Source organism: Trachurus trachurus (genome assembly GCF_905171665.1).
Source record: "Trachurus trachurus genome assembly, chromosome: 3".
Taxonomy (NCBI): domain Eukaryota; kingdom Metazoa; phylum Chordata; class Actinopteri; order Carangiformes; family Carangidae; genus Trachurus; species Trachurus trachurus.
In genome coordinates this window covers 31,288,975-31,303,651 of record NC_139893.1, presented here as the reverse complement: position 1 = coordinate 31,303,651, position 14,677 = coordinate 31,288,975, and the positions used below count along the sequence as shown (strand labels likewise).

General features: G+C 42.8%; 1 protein-coding gene across 1 annotated transcript in view; it reads right to left on the bottom strand.

Moving 5' to 3' along the window:
• Positions 1-1,417: 1,417 nt before the first annotated feature.
• The window catches only part of prmt3 (protein arginine methyltransferase 3), a 58,071-nt gene continuing 44,811 nt past the window's right edge, over positions 1,418-14,677 (bottom strand). The window contains exons 15-16 of the mRNA XM_083995917.1: positions 13,759-13,846; positions 1,418-1,666 (exon numbers count right to left, since the gene is read on the bottom strand). Of these exons, the coding sequence (XP_083852043.1) occupies positions 1,557-1,666; positions 13,759-13,846 (198 nt within the window). The 3' untranslated portion in view covers positions 1,418-1,556. The remainder of the gene's footprint in view (positions 1,667-13,758; positions 13,847-14,677) is intronic.

Sequence of the window (14,677 nt, the reverse complement as noted above, 5' to 3'; positions counted from 1 at the left end):
GGGGGTCATCCAGAGGCCCCCGACTCCCATCATCATCATCATCATCATCATCATCATCATCATCATCATCATCATCATCAGTCTTGGCTTGCACTTCACAGTTTGTGTTTGGGTTAATTGACGTTTTTTTTTTGTCTTTTGTCTGTTCCTGAACGCGGCATTTTCGTATCAAAATGTGACGCAAACGTCTCCAAACTCACCCTTTATCAGTTATTAAATAGATTAAAAAAAAAAAGAAACTAGCATTTTTTATCTTTTTTAATTGTTAATGTATTCTAATATTTTAAATTACGTAATTAGAGTTAAAAAAATAAAGACTAGACTGTATATATGATAAATAGGAACTATGAGGGACATAGCTTTGTAAAAACCAATGTTCACTGTGTGCCTCAAAAACATGAGACAGTTAACATCATTCAGATATTTTCAACAAACACCGCTTATATCAAACAGTACAAAAACAAACCGTCTGAATTGAGCTGTTGTCAGTCATGACAGAACATGTGTTGGTCTATATAGTAAAAAGCTCCAAAAGAAAATGTCTGATGCAGCATGTTTGTGTTGATTCATCTCAGCTCGAGTGACACTTAAAAAAAAAGAGAGGTAAGAATAGATTTTGGTTGAACTGTTGATGGGTCAGCTCTCATTACCTCCTGTTTGTTTGAGCACATGATATTTAACGGGACTGTTAAATTACATAAGAAGTGACTGTCTAATCACGTGTTAAACAGTCAACTCCTCCTCCTCCTCCTCCTCCTTCTCCTCCTCCTCCTCCTCCTCACAGAGGACTACCCTTCCTCAGAGTACAGGATTCATCATCTCAAACAGAAAACGAAGGAAAATTATTTAATTGTCAGTGAGTGTTCACTGAAGTATGTAAAGAGGCTTCAGTCAGCCTTCTTTTAAAAGCTGAGATTCATTTTACATTGTCCCAGTAAACTCATGGAAGATGGATGACACCCGCCATGAGATCCCACACAGCTCAAAGTGGGACAATAAGGAGGAAAATGTGGAGGGAGATGAAGAGAAAAAACTTGGCAAAAGTGTAAAATCTCTTTAATGAAGAGCTGGCAGCCAGACGCTCTGCATGTTTTTTCTTTTATCGGATGTTTAGTCAGACACATGTGAGTGGTCTCATCCAGTGTGGTTTTCAGGTACAAAGATAAAGTTAAAACAGATTTAAAAGGTGGAACATTTTGGTTGTACTGTTTGTTAATTGTATTTGACTGTATTTCAGTGTGTAGCTGGGACCTGCTACAGATTGAAAAGGATCATACGTAACCCATTAACACTAGTTTTCATTTGGCCTGCAAGTCACCAAAATAAGAGCCAAGTGAAACTTGTCATGACATGTTTAATAAAAAAAAACACACACACAAGCAGATCATTTCATACAACATCATGTTTTTATTACAAGGCACAAAAACAATCCTAACATTTCAAGCATTAAAATAAAGTGTTTCATTCTATCCTGCTCCCACCACAAGTGAATACTTGAATGGTCAATACAAAAGTGGGCTACGTTTGTTGAATGTTGTGTCATGTCGGGGCCGGCGTTATTGCAGGCTGTAGGTCTGCTTCCTGTCTCTGAGGTCGAAGGTGACCAACAGTGAGCGAGGATCCTTCTTGTTTTTACGCACCGTGATCTTTCCTTGGAGCTCCTCCCCTAATGGGCACAGCAGAGAGAGAGAGAGGAGAGCGATGTCAGTGTCAGTTTGTTTTTACAGGGGAGGTAATCACTTCAGTGGAGAGTGACAAAGTTTCACACAATGACAATACAACATTACACACAGAAATACAAATATCGCAGAAAGAGGGAATAACTAGAGTGCAGAAAACAACAACAACAAAGAAACTGCTGTCTGGAAATAACAATATACTATACCAAAAGACTGAAGAAAAAGCCAGGTTTCACCCCCAGTTTTGTCTTGAAGGCTTGCAGTCGTACTGCATTTCTGATAACAGTGGGAAGCCCTGTACTCTCAACAAATTGTGTGGAAGAACCAGACAAATGTTGTCTTCCCTGGCTTGCCTTCTAATTCAGGGAATAGGGTACAGGTTGAGTCGACTCATAAGGAAAAAACACGTAACTTCATATAATAGTGAAATAACAAAGTAAGGATATACTTTAAGTTCTTTTTCCCAGTGGCTGAATTCCGTATTTGTTCCCCTCAAGAAAGTCAGTGTAAATAAAACTGTTCCCCATCTGATTCCACAGCACGACCATAATTTCTGTCCGTATATCAGACTTGAAAATCATCAAAAGCCAGAAAACAATTTCACTGAGTCAGCCATTGATCAGTGTGTTCGTAAAAAAAAAAAAGGGAAATGAGTAACTGCTCATAAAAAGGAAATCTTCCTGATGCCCTCCAGCAGCAGCACGGTGCTGCTGAGCTCAGGCCTCTGCAGCACGAGCCGAGACGCACTGGCGCTTATAGAAATGATGATGTGTGTAAAGAGAGCGTGGTTTAATGTATGTTAATAAGCTGGATTGTGCGAGAGTGTGTATGTGTATGAACAGACCTGCTGAAAACATCCAGATGGCGGCGAGAGGGAAGCGCGTTTACAGTAGGACGCACGAGCGGCTCGGAGGCCGCAAGAAGACGCTGATGATTATGACGCATAACCATTCTGATTAACTTCACGTTTGACTGCTTGAGGTAAATGAATGTTTATCCAAATGGCAAACAAGCATCACCCACCCCCCCCCCCATCCCCTCCACCTCCTCCAGCTCCTCCAGCTCCCCCTCTCTGAGTGCCACGTGCACCTCATCGCCAGAGGTTAGGGGAGGACGAGGAGGGAGGAAAAAATGCTGACTGTGGCACTGTTTCTAGCGAGGCGTCCGCCATCGCTGCTGCTGTCACGTCTCACTTGTTACCATGCCAACGCCACTGTCGTGGAGTCCGCCTGCTGGCGCCGCTCTCTGGGTCTGTCACTCCACTGCAGAGACAGCCGGAGCGCTTACACTGAGGCCAGGGGCGTTTCTAGACACCCTGGAGGCCCCAGGCAAGAGGTAACTCTGAGGCCCCCCCACCCCTAACCGGGACCACAAACATTTACTGTTAATGAATCCAAAAATCCCAAACCATGACTCAATTCTATATACTATGCCGGCCCAGTCTCATATAAAAACGAACCTTGGCTACATTGGTTCTATGTGCTATAGCATAGAAGGTTTACAATAACGGCTCTTGAATTGTATTACTGTTTTATATTTTTCTTCCTATTGTTTTGCGTCCAAGTCACGTGACTCTCAAGTTTCCAGCTGTGAGAACAAAAAACATAGCAAACATTTCTATAATTTTTAGTGGAAAATTTATATTTTGAGGCAGTTTCTGCAAATGCCTTTTAATTACATTTCTAGCGAGAAATATATATTTTATTTTCATAATATTCGCTCAGTGAATGTACATAATCTTCGCTTGCTTGTTGTTGTCAAGATTTTTCAGATCTCGTCAGAATAATGTGAAACTCCAATGTTTTCTGCTGTCGCTGGGATGGTTACATTTTTATATGAGACTGGGGTGACTATGCACCACGTTCAATGTCACAACCAGTGGCAACATAAGGTTGTCACCGATATGGACCACCGTCCCTGGGGGCCCCCTTCCAGCTCAGGGCCCTAGGCAATTGCCTGGGCTACCTGCCCTGTTGCAACGCCTGACTGAGGCTGCAAAACCTGGAGCTCAACTCCACTACAGTGCTGGGAGCAGAGCATCAGAGGAACTCTGCCAACAAGAAGCCAAAGACAAATGTCCACATTGTGGACAATAAAGGAAAGATTAAGATTAAGATTAAGAATTCATAATGTGGCTATGAAAATTACATGTACTATAGAGCATTTAAAGCCAACAAGTAACCAAACCAGACACTCACACACCATCATGCACCAAACAAACAGCACAGCGACACTTTTCAGTAAACCACTCTCTGGTCCATGGTCCTGTCATTGACTTGAGTTGGATTAAAGATAGCAGCCAAAGGCCGTAGTATGATCCCCTTCAGTCCAGGAGCCAGGCCAGGCCACTGCCTTCAGAGTGGTCAGAAACACACTAGAAATTGCAAATACGACCCACTTCACTGTCTCATTTAAAGGAGAACTATGCAAGTCTGTTTGCTTTTCTTCTGTTTTGCTAACCCTCCTTCTGGTGATGTGCATTTGTTTTCAACAAAGCCAGCGTTACAATGTGTATATTTGTGTAGTCTTATCTGTCAGAAACAAGAGATTACGGGTTACCGGGTGCGTTTGTGTTGCGCCAAGAGACGCTAGGTGGAAGGCAGAGAGCCTCCATTTATTTAACCATCACAATTACTCCAAAGCTGTTTAATTAAGGCAAAAGTGTAGCATAGTTAAGTTAAAGGGATAGTTCACCCTAGAATGATATTTCGCTCATTATCTACTCACCCTCATGTTGACTAAGGGCTGGAAGAATTTCCAGAGTCCACCGTCCCTTCTCTGAGTTACAGGGGGTCTTGGCGTAGCAGTGCATTTCAATGCAACGGTTGCAAAGGGACACCAGAGCTCTTCGTAAAAAAACACACACAAAAAAACATCCAAATACCTCCATGATGCTCGTATGTAATGTCCGTCTTGTGCTGAAGCCCCAAATTGCGTAATTGTCCCGAAAAAAATTAAATAAGTCTATATTTTAAGCTTGTTTGTAGCGGAAGCCTCTCGAAGCTCCTCTTCCTGGTCCGTCCAAATCTCGCGTGATTTGCGCCGGCGTCAGTGCGGTTACTGCGAATCACGCGAGATTTGGACGGACCAGGAAGAGGAGCTTCGAGAAGCTTCCGCTACAAACAAGCTTAAAATATAGACTTATTTAATTTTTTTCGGGACAATTACGCAATTTGGGGCTTCAGCACAAGACGGACATTACATACGAGCATCATGGAGGTATTTGGATGTTTTTTTGTGTGTGTTTTTTTACGAAGAGCTCTGGTGTCCCTTTGCAACCGTTGCATTGAAATGCACTGCTACGCCAAGACCCCCTGTAACTCAGAGAAGGGACGGTGGACTCTGGAAATTCTTCCAGCCCTTAGTCAACATGAGGGTGAGTAGATAATGAGCGAAATATCATTCTAGGGTGAACTATCCCTTTAACAATCTTGCAGAGTTCCTCTATAATTCATTCATCTTTTCCTCTTTTATTTTGTAACAACCATCTCTCCTCTCCCTTCAGATCCTTCACTTCCTGTCCTTGAGGATTTCCCGCCTGACTGAATGCCTGTTCCGCCCTGATTTGTCTCACCTGTCCCTTGTTACCTGTCCTCCCCTTGTGGGTCCGTCTCAATGTAAGTTTGTCTTGACTTTGTACCTCTCCTCAAACCTTCCAGCCTTTCAGTCTAACTAAAATCTTTGCCCATTTACTCCAGTTGTTACAGTAAAGGTGCTAAAACTGTGTATAACGTGACCTTCCTTCCTAATTCCATGAGGGCCTTTTATTTGCTGTAGCATTAAATAAGTTGAAGTGAGAAATGGATTTATTCTGTCCAAAAGAATCTACAGTTCATTGAACAGGTTTAATGACTATGAATAACTTTTACCAGGTTTAGCAAAAGAAAGTTTAAAAAGAAAAAGTTTTATATGTCAGTTTAGGATTGAAGGGGATCATGGCGAGGCCTCAGAACCAAACAAGACTGTATTTTTGACTGTGCTGTTTTCAGCCAACAGAAATAGTTTGAAAATTAAAGCCAGGGTCAAACTGAACAGAAAGGTTTCTGTTGCTGACAGAAAAAAAAGGCTAAGCCTGTTTTGAGAAAGTAAAAGACACTGTCCTGTTCTGTCCGCACACTCCATCACAAACTTAATGAACTGAGTCAGGATGCCAGACAATCCAACTGTAACAGCAAAGGTCAATAATACAAACGTCTGGTTTGTGTTTATTGTGTGGCTAACGCTGCTGATCTCAGTATAAAGGGTCACGTCTGCATTTTATGAATCTGATGAAAGAATCCACAATCTAAACTGGAAAAACATCTCTGGAATCAGCTCCGGTTCCTTCAGCCCTCCGTTCTTAGTTCTTACATCGATAAAATTGTCACTTTTACTCATCAATTTATGTTCGATGAGAAAGTGAAAATGTTCTTGTTTTTTGTACAAACATAGTGAAAAATGTATTAAGACTCAGTCCTTTGTAGAAGACTTTTCTTGGTTGAGTCTCTACAGGCTTTTACACACTTGGATTTGGGCCATTTCTCTCAAGCGCATCAAGTTTGAAGGGAGGTGTCTGAACCACCATCGCCACGGGTGCTCTATGGGGTTTTGGTCTGGGCTTTGGCTCGGCCACTCAAGGACAATCAGAACTTTGTCTTGAAACAACATGGAGTTTGAAATGTAAGGCCACATATGGATGTGTGTGAATTGTCCAGTTAAGTTAGGTTGCCACAGCGTACCTCCGATCAAGTGACACATCCCAAGGACAAGTTGAGGATTTCGCCTGACCACAGTTCGTGCCACAACACTTCGGAGATTTAAGTTTTTGATTTTTAATACATTTTCATAAACATGATTTTACTTTTACTTACTTTTTTTTTTTTTTACTGTCATCATTGGTTCATGGTTGTAGATTGAGGGGGAGATTGTCATTTGTATCGATTTTAAATGAAATCACACGACCATAATGGGCAAAAGAAGGGTCTGGATATTTTGTGACGGATGCACCTTAAGTTGTGAGTACAGCAGTTGTGGTGGCATTTTTTATGAGAAATGACAGATAAGCCTGACAACAACAAGACCAATGAAAAGAAAGTTATGCCACCTTTAAAGACTGAATGTGAATTGTGTTATCATGTCATTAATAATCATCATTTAATGTTACTATGTGTTGATTTAAATAGTTAGAATATACTTATTTCTTGTGTTTTATGCTGTTTCACTCCACCATAGCTTTATCATCACTGATGGGCCTAAAATCACCCCACCATGGCTTTACCTTCACCGATTGGCTTACAAAAATCATACCATGCCCTTTTGGAGTGAAAGTCAAAAGTGCAAAGTCATGAGACAAGAGTGAACTATGTATGACCCTACCATCTGGTGTTTTGCTGAAAGTTGTTATGCTAATGCTAACGTGGCAAGGCTAACCATGCTAAACGGGATTGCAAAATCCCATGTATGTCTATGGGAAGCCTCTCCGAATGCATTGGGAGAAGGGCTTCATTTGGAAAGGATGTTAGCAAAAATCACGGATTTAGCTGAAGATAAGGTCGAGCCATGGGATAGTACCCAAATCTCACACACACCAGTATATAAGCCACACTCAGATGATATGAAAACCAGTCACTTCTACGCTCCTGTCGACACTTTTTCTTTTTCATATACTTTGTATCTTGTGGAGTGACTCGGGGCGTTAGCTTGTATCTACTTTGTCTGAGAACGAATAAAAGACAACCCTGCTTCAGATCCATCCCTTTCCAGCGTTTTATTCGAGTCTTCAAACCTATTACAATAGAGTGATGCCAAGTAAGTTTAGGCCCAAACGATATAAACTTATTTGCTTCATTACAGTATGACAGCACGTGCTATGAGGCGTCTGTTTCGATGATAGATCCAGATATATTTTCTTTGATGTCTACAAGGACGGAGATTCCCACAAAACAAATTTGCTTTGCCTTCAGTTATTTCACAGGAAATGACAGGAGGGGCCTCGGCTCCTCACTGGCTGTAGTCTGATTAGAGCAACAGAGCCTGGTGCTCATGGGAGGCAGCTGATGGCTGCAGTCAAACTCAAGTTGACAAAAGGCCAATGAAGTTCAAAGAAATAATTGCATGACCTTTGGTAACCTTTTGTTAAAACACAACTGACAGAAAAAAGGGGGACAAAATACGAGAAGAACTGCAGCAAACGGTCCAACTAATCCCTCATGTTTCCGATTAAACTAGTGAAACGTACAAACTACCGCGATGCAGTGTCAGTCGAGTCGTGCTGTGACTGTAGCAGCGCCGCTGTAATCAGTCAGACCAACCTCCCCGTGGAAGAGGGCCTCGGTGCCTTCAGTAAACTGGCCACTCAGATGCTGCGAGAAAGAGTTAACCATGTGTGGAAATGAGTCGGGGAATGGAGCCGGGCTTTCACCACTGTGTCGTACATCAACATGCCAGTGTCATTAAGCACAAGCAGACCCACAGAAACAGCCTTTCTCAGCCCAACGCAGTCTTTCTCCATGAAATTACACTGGAAATACACGGCTCGCATTAGCGATTCACTTAAACTGTTTGTCATTTACATTTTAACCGTTTGGCTCACACTCCTGCAACAGTATCTGCAGCAACATGCGGCGGGAACAGGGGTGGACTAAGCTGCAGTGTTTCTACACTGTGGCTCGTCATGTTTAGTTCTCATAGAAAATGCCCTTGTTTGCTTCAACAGAGGGCTGACTTCTGCCTGGACTTCATGTCACTGTGAAAGAAATTTTTGATCAGAGGTGATGATCAGATTTTCAACTAGATTTTTGTTAATAAACATAAATACAGACATATTCCAAATAAAAGGTTTAACCCTCCTGTTGTCCTTCTGGGTCAAATTGACCCAATCTGTTCACTTCCTCCATCCTTCCTTCTTTCCACAACACTTTTTCCCTTCCTTCCTCCATCCTTCCTTCCTTCCTTCCTTCCTTCCTTCCTTCCTTCCTTCCTTCCTTCCTTCCTTCCTTCCTTCCTTCCTTCCTTCCTTCCTTCCTTCCTTCCTTCCTTCCTTCCTTCCTTCCTTCCTCCCTCCCTCCCTCCCTCCCTCCCTCCCTCCCTCCCTTCCTTCCTTCCCTTCGTCCTTACTTCTTTTTTCCTCTTTTGATCCAGTTGACCTGGTCTGTTCCCTCCCTCCATCTTTCCTTCCCTTTTCCCTTCCTTCTTTCCACAATCCTTTTTGCCTTCCTTCCTCCCTTCCTTCCCTTCATCCTTACTTCTTCCTTCTTTTTTGACCCAATCTGTTCCCTCTCTCCATCTATCTTTCCTTCCTTTTCCACTTCTTTCCCTTCATCCTTCCGGCCTTCCTTCTTTCTTTCTTTCCCTTCGTCCTTCTTTCTATCCCTTTATCCTTCCTTCCTTGACCCAGGAGGACAACAGGACAAATGACCCCAACCCTAATGGCATGAGTGGACTATTCTCATACAGGACTGCTGACTTCCACACTGCAGTGATCCTTTCACAGTTTGTTCTTCACAGGCAGGAAGCAGAGCTGATGGGTTGTATATTCCGGCAAACAAAAAAAAAAACTGAGCCGACGGTTGAATTACAGCCCTGAAGAACGTGAAGTTTGGCTCAGCCGCTGCTGTTAGACAGCTCAAGGACCTTCAGAGTTCAGACGAGTGGTGAGGGAGTGAGGGAGGAAGGGAAGAGGTGTATAAACTAAGCTGGACGGATGAGGACGGGAGGTGGGGGGGGTGGGAGGGAGGAGATTTAGAAGAAGGTACAACAACTCTCAGAACAGAGGAGGTGAGTCACGGAGGTGGGTGGGAACAAAGAGCACCTAACTGTCCAATGAGAGCCCTGACAAGGACGTGCGGCCATGTTTCAGCGACCCCTCTGCGCAGGTAACCAGGGCACCGCCTCACTTCCAGGACCACGGGACAACAACAAAAAAAAAAAGTGTGACCTCCTTTCTCCGGTGAACATTAAGTAGGTAAAACTGTGAAAAAAAAGGGACCCTCCTCTTCAATACTGGAGCTACACAAACACACCGGAGCATGACAAATGATTCGCTGTTTAATTTATTACGCTGCCAGGCGGGAGGATTTGCAGGGATGTTTTGTTCCAGCCTGCTGCGTGCGTTCTCCCTCTTCCACCGGCACCTCCCACAGAAGCGCAGCCACAGAGTTAATTACTGCTGCACTCGTACAAACACATCAAATAGGATTCGCTCTCTGCCACTATAAATCACCACAGACAGACTCGGTATTAAAACAAACCACTGGATGTTTATGCCCGGCCCTCATGGCAGCCAATCAGAGCTGAAGGTGCTTCTCAGTCAACACCCAGGAGGAACGGCCGCTCCCTGTGTCTTCTGTGTATGTGTTTTTTGTGTGTGTGTGTGTGTGTGTAAGACTTTTGTCATCTTCAAGGTGACTTTAGGAAGTTTTCTATAATAGCCAGAAGGAACTTTAGTATAGAAGTATGCGACATCTCTTGTGAATTTGAGTGTGTAAGGGAGCAGAGTGTGTTGTAAAGTGTACCATAGGAGCATAGCAGGCAGCCAGTGAACGCTGTTAAAAACTCCATTTCTGGTTTACGGCCCCCTGGAGGAGGCCAAGGACCGTCAGGGTGCCAGGGTAGGGTGAGCACATCAATAACCGGCTGCTCATTCTCTCACTTTCTTTCTCTCTCTCTCCTGCTTTTATTTTCTTCTTCCTTTAAACTTTTTTTTTTTCCTGCTCAGACTGTTTGTTTCACGTATACAACACACATCCGGACGCATGGAGCTCTATCGACTCTGCATTAGCTTAAGCTAAACTCAGCTAGATCAGCACTGACTGTGTGTGTGTGTGATTGAGTGTGTGTGTGTGTCCTGGCTAATGTCTTGGCTGCTGTCGCATGTCACTAGAGATCAGATCCTCTCCTGACTGAGAAAATCAGGCACAAGGTTAAAAAGGACGGAGAAAGACAGAGGAAGTGTTACATCTACAGACTAAAGGCTGGTGGTCTCTAGATACAGCCATCTTTAATACATCACACATACAACAACTCTATGATTTTGGGGATGTCATGGTGCTGTCAAAATTACAAAACAATTAATTCCAATCTTCCATTAATCCATTCAATTATTTATCCACTAGTCATCATCTGTTCCCAATTACCACGGATGAGAGGTGGAGTACACCTACACAAGTCATCGGCCTGTCACGATCACCTCTCACATGTAGCCTACTTTCACACCCACCAATGATTTAGTGTTCATCTTACCTGAGTGTGTATGGAGACTGAGCTGCTGGATGTTTGGCCTTCAGCTGACACCAATGGAGAGTTCAAAAGGTAACTCTTACAGGAGCTAAAGGGCTACTGGAGCTGGATGAGCTCAGTTAATGTCATGACAACCTGACGATGACGACGGCTACCGTAGAGATCCAAGTTACAGTGAAATCTCAACAGTATTAATTCATTTAGTTTATCTTAAAAACCCAATACAACTGTTGCATAATTAAACAAAACAAAGTCACTTTCTAGCTTAGCTCATTCTATCTTCTCACATATTTTGTGTAATTGTTGTTGTCAATGTTTGTCTGTGAGTGTCTATATTGTGCCTGCCTTAAACCAAGTGCCTTTGGGATTAATATAGTTGGATTGTATCGTAAAACTGCCTCTGAAAATACAATAAAACCAATAAAGGAAGTGTATGAGCCAAGAAGAGTTTTCAGATCAGAATGGGTTTTGCGGTTTATATTTTGGTTGGTTGTGGTTTATACATTGTTATCCGTCAGTGATATTGATTTTATTGTGCAATCACTGATCGTAGGGAGTTGTTATGGGTGGTGGTGGCGGCATGGGTTTAGGTTGGAGAGAGACTCTGTGTTTTTTATTGATAGTTTCCTTCTTATTGGTCACTGTGACTGTTCCTGATCCTAATATTGCACATCATATAACTGGTTGATCAGTGAACCTTCATCTCAGCATGTCAGACAGATCAAACCAGGCCTGACCATAGACTCTCAGAGCCTTTTAGTTTGTTTCCTACAGGTGGGAAATCAGGGCTTCCAGATTGTGCTTACATATTTCCACGTGAAAAATACGCACTAAGTGTCTTAGTATGATATTAATCCACCCAAAATGGCTTCACTGCCCCTTGCCACAGAGATGATGTGAGATCTACTGATGGGACAACATCGTTTTTTTCTGAAGATATTTCCTTCTCCTCGTTGGTGATGATGCGACACCGACAAACTGATCAAATCGCTTCTGCCTTTGGACATTAATGTGACACTCATCTGTACATGTGTATGCATCTGCTGCTTCCACACAGGTTGAAGCAAAGTGATATTCTGCACCAGATACTTTTAAGTAATCCATCTTTGTTTGGCTATGCAGTTTCCTGCCTCTGCGTGCTGTTAGCATAACGTGGCCCTCAGCCCTCAGATCCCGCTGCATTTATCTGACTCAGCAGAGCGTGAAGCCTGCGATAGCGTTTGAGCGGCGTCAGAGGTTTTGACGTTCTTATCGTCCCGGGCTGCCGCCGACGGGGGCCGAGCTCTGCTAAGGGCCGCCGGACGGCGAGCGCTTCTGTCCCTCTGCAGGTCGTTTATTACAGTGGACTCCATCTGATATCTGGTCAGCGAGTGGACAGCTGGTCCCAGAGGCTCATCCATCCTCACGTCAGCAGACAACATCCACGATTCCCATTATGATAACGCAAACAGGAGGCCCAGAACTTACGGTGGCGATAAATACAGCATCATTCAGACAACATATATAATGACTGTGCACGTCGGGAACACAATTATACGTTTGCTGCGATCAAAGTTTCATAACACTGGTACCAAAAAAGTGTTGTCCTGTATTTCTTTAATGAAACCTATGACATGAGTGCCACATTAATGAAAATCCTAGATAGCGCCTCTGCTGTGTACAATGAAAACACAGTAACTTTTGGACACGGTGACAGTGGTTACACACGGCCATTTCTGGCTGAAGTCTGCTAAAATTAGTTGCAAAAGGCTACCGACCACACAACAAGTTAGGGTTGTAGCTGCTGGGTATTAAACTGACCAAGGGTACTTTTTTAAATAAATACTTTGCAGAATCAACTCGTCATGACCTGGCATAAAGTTCAACATGTCTATAGAACCTCGGCAGTGACTTTACACCCTGCACCTGAACAGATGCAGTGATAGATCAATATCAGAACGAGGCTGTAGTGACATTGAGCTTTGGTGTATGGCTGTTTGTACTGTGTGGGGGTTTGGTGGCTGTTGGTCATCTTAAAGTAGCCTACAGGCAATTCAGTAACATAATCTACCAATAGAGTCCAGGACATGGAAGCAGCTCATGGATCTCATACATTTTTGTACAGATCCAACAGAACAACATGGCTTCATGGACACACCCTTTTTGATTGTATTTTTTTTTACGGTACAACAAACAAATATCAGTATAGATAACTCATCGTCAAACAAAAATAGCTTCTTATACTGATGTATGAGTGTGAAAGATTCTTCAAAACTATGAAGGAATGTGGAATCAGTGTATAAAATGGCAAATTTAAGAAAAAACCATCAGTGCTTCTGCTGTTTGTTTTTAATCACTACAGTAAAAATGTTTTTGTGTTACACCCATAATCTGCTGATGGCAGTTTAAGTGCGGACCAACATCTCTGAGGTGAAGTTCACAGAAAGCGATACACTGCTCATGGAGTTTGAACCGGCAGAACATCCACACAGGTACGCCTCATAGCGAGCTGCACTAGTTTATAATACTTGAATGTGCTGATACAGTGATTTTTATAAAATATTTCGCTGGTCAGTTACAAATAGCTCCTCTTGTAACGTGTCATGATTCAGGAGCCTGCAGCCGCCTATCAGATGAAGTTTTACATGCTGTTGCCGATGGCTGAATGTGATTTGTTTTGATCCCTGGCTGTCTCTGTGGGTGACAGATAACGGGTGTCAACCAGCCTGACTACATCTCCACCACAGACAGATTACCTGCCGCGGCTCGCTACGACGCACCACCGAGGTCCTCAGGAGGAATATGAAATCACGAGAGGAGGTAGCGCAACAGTCGTGCTAAATGCCGGCGTTTGTAAAGTGTGGCACTCTGTGTGGTTACTGACCTTCTTGGACAGAAATGGGCTTGTCCAGAAGGAAGACGGTCTGTTTCCAGTGCGTCTTGGTGACCTGGGGGCCTGTGGAGAACATCACCTGGTGCAAAGAAACAAAAGAGCGACAGTATCATAAACTTGTTGTGTTGATTTTGTCTACAAGGCATGACTAAATGACATAAAATCTGTTTATAATTCATTTAAACTTCTGAGCATTTTACTGTAAAAATCAAAATCACCGCCGATGTGAAACCATGCTGGTAACACTGATGTTGTTTAATCTGAGTGACCCTCAGATTTCAATGCACTGCAGCTTAAAGGGATAGTTCACCCAAAATTCAAATTTCACTCATTTTCTACTCACCCTCATGACTCTGAAACTTCTCCCAACCCTTAGTCGACATGAGGGTGAGTAGAAAATGAGTGAAATTTGAATTTTGGGTGAGCTATCCCTTTAATGAAACGTGTGCAAATAAACAAAACACAAATACGCTTGTTAAAATACCTTACTGTTCCAACAGCACACGCATTGAAAATACTCACAACACAACAGAAGTGTTTCCAGAGGACACAAAAAAGTGATGAACCGAGCCAGGTTCATCACTTTTTGTCTCCTCTGGAAAAGTTAGATTTTTGTTTGTGTGAATTTTTTTCATTCATTGAGTGCATTGAGCTCTAAGGTCCACTGTAAACTGTAAACAACAGTGATGAATAAGAACAATAAAAAGTTAATTAAAAGTTGAGAGTCACATTTTTCAGATTTGGTGGAGTCCTGTTTGAATTCAAATAAAGATGCAAAAAACTTGACAACATCTTTCATCTAATGGTTTCCTCTGACAAGTTCATTATTAGCTTCATTTGTATTGTAAACGGCTCTGGTCTTCACTGTATTTATTGTTACATTGTTCCAGCCTGAGCTCCACAGTGGAGA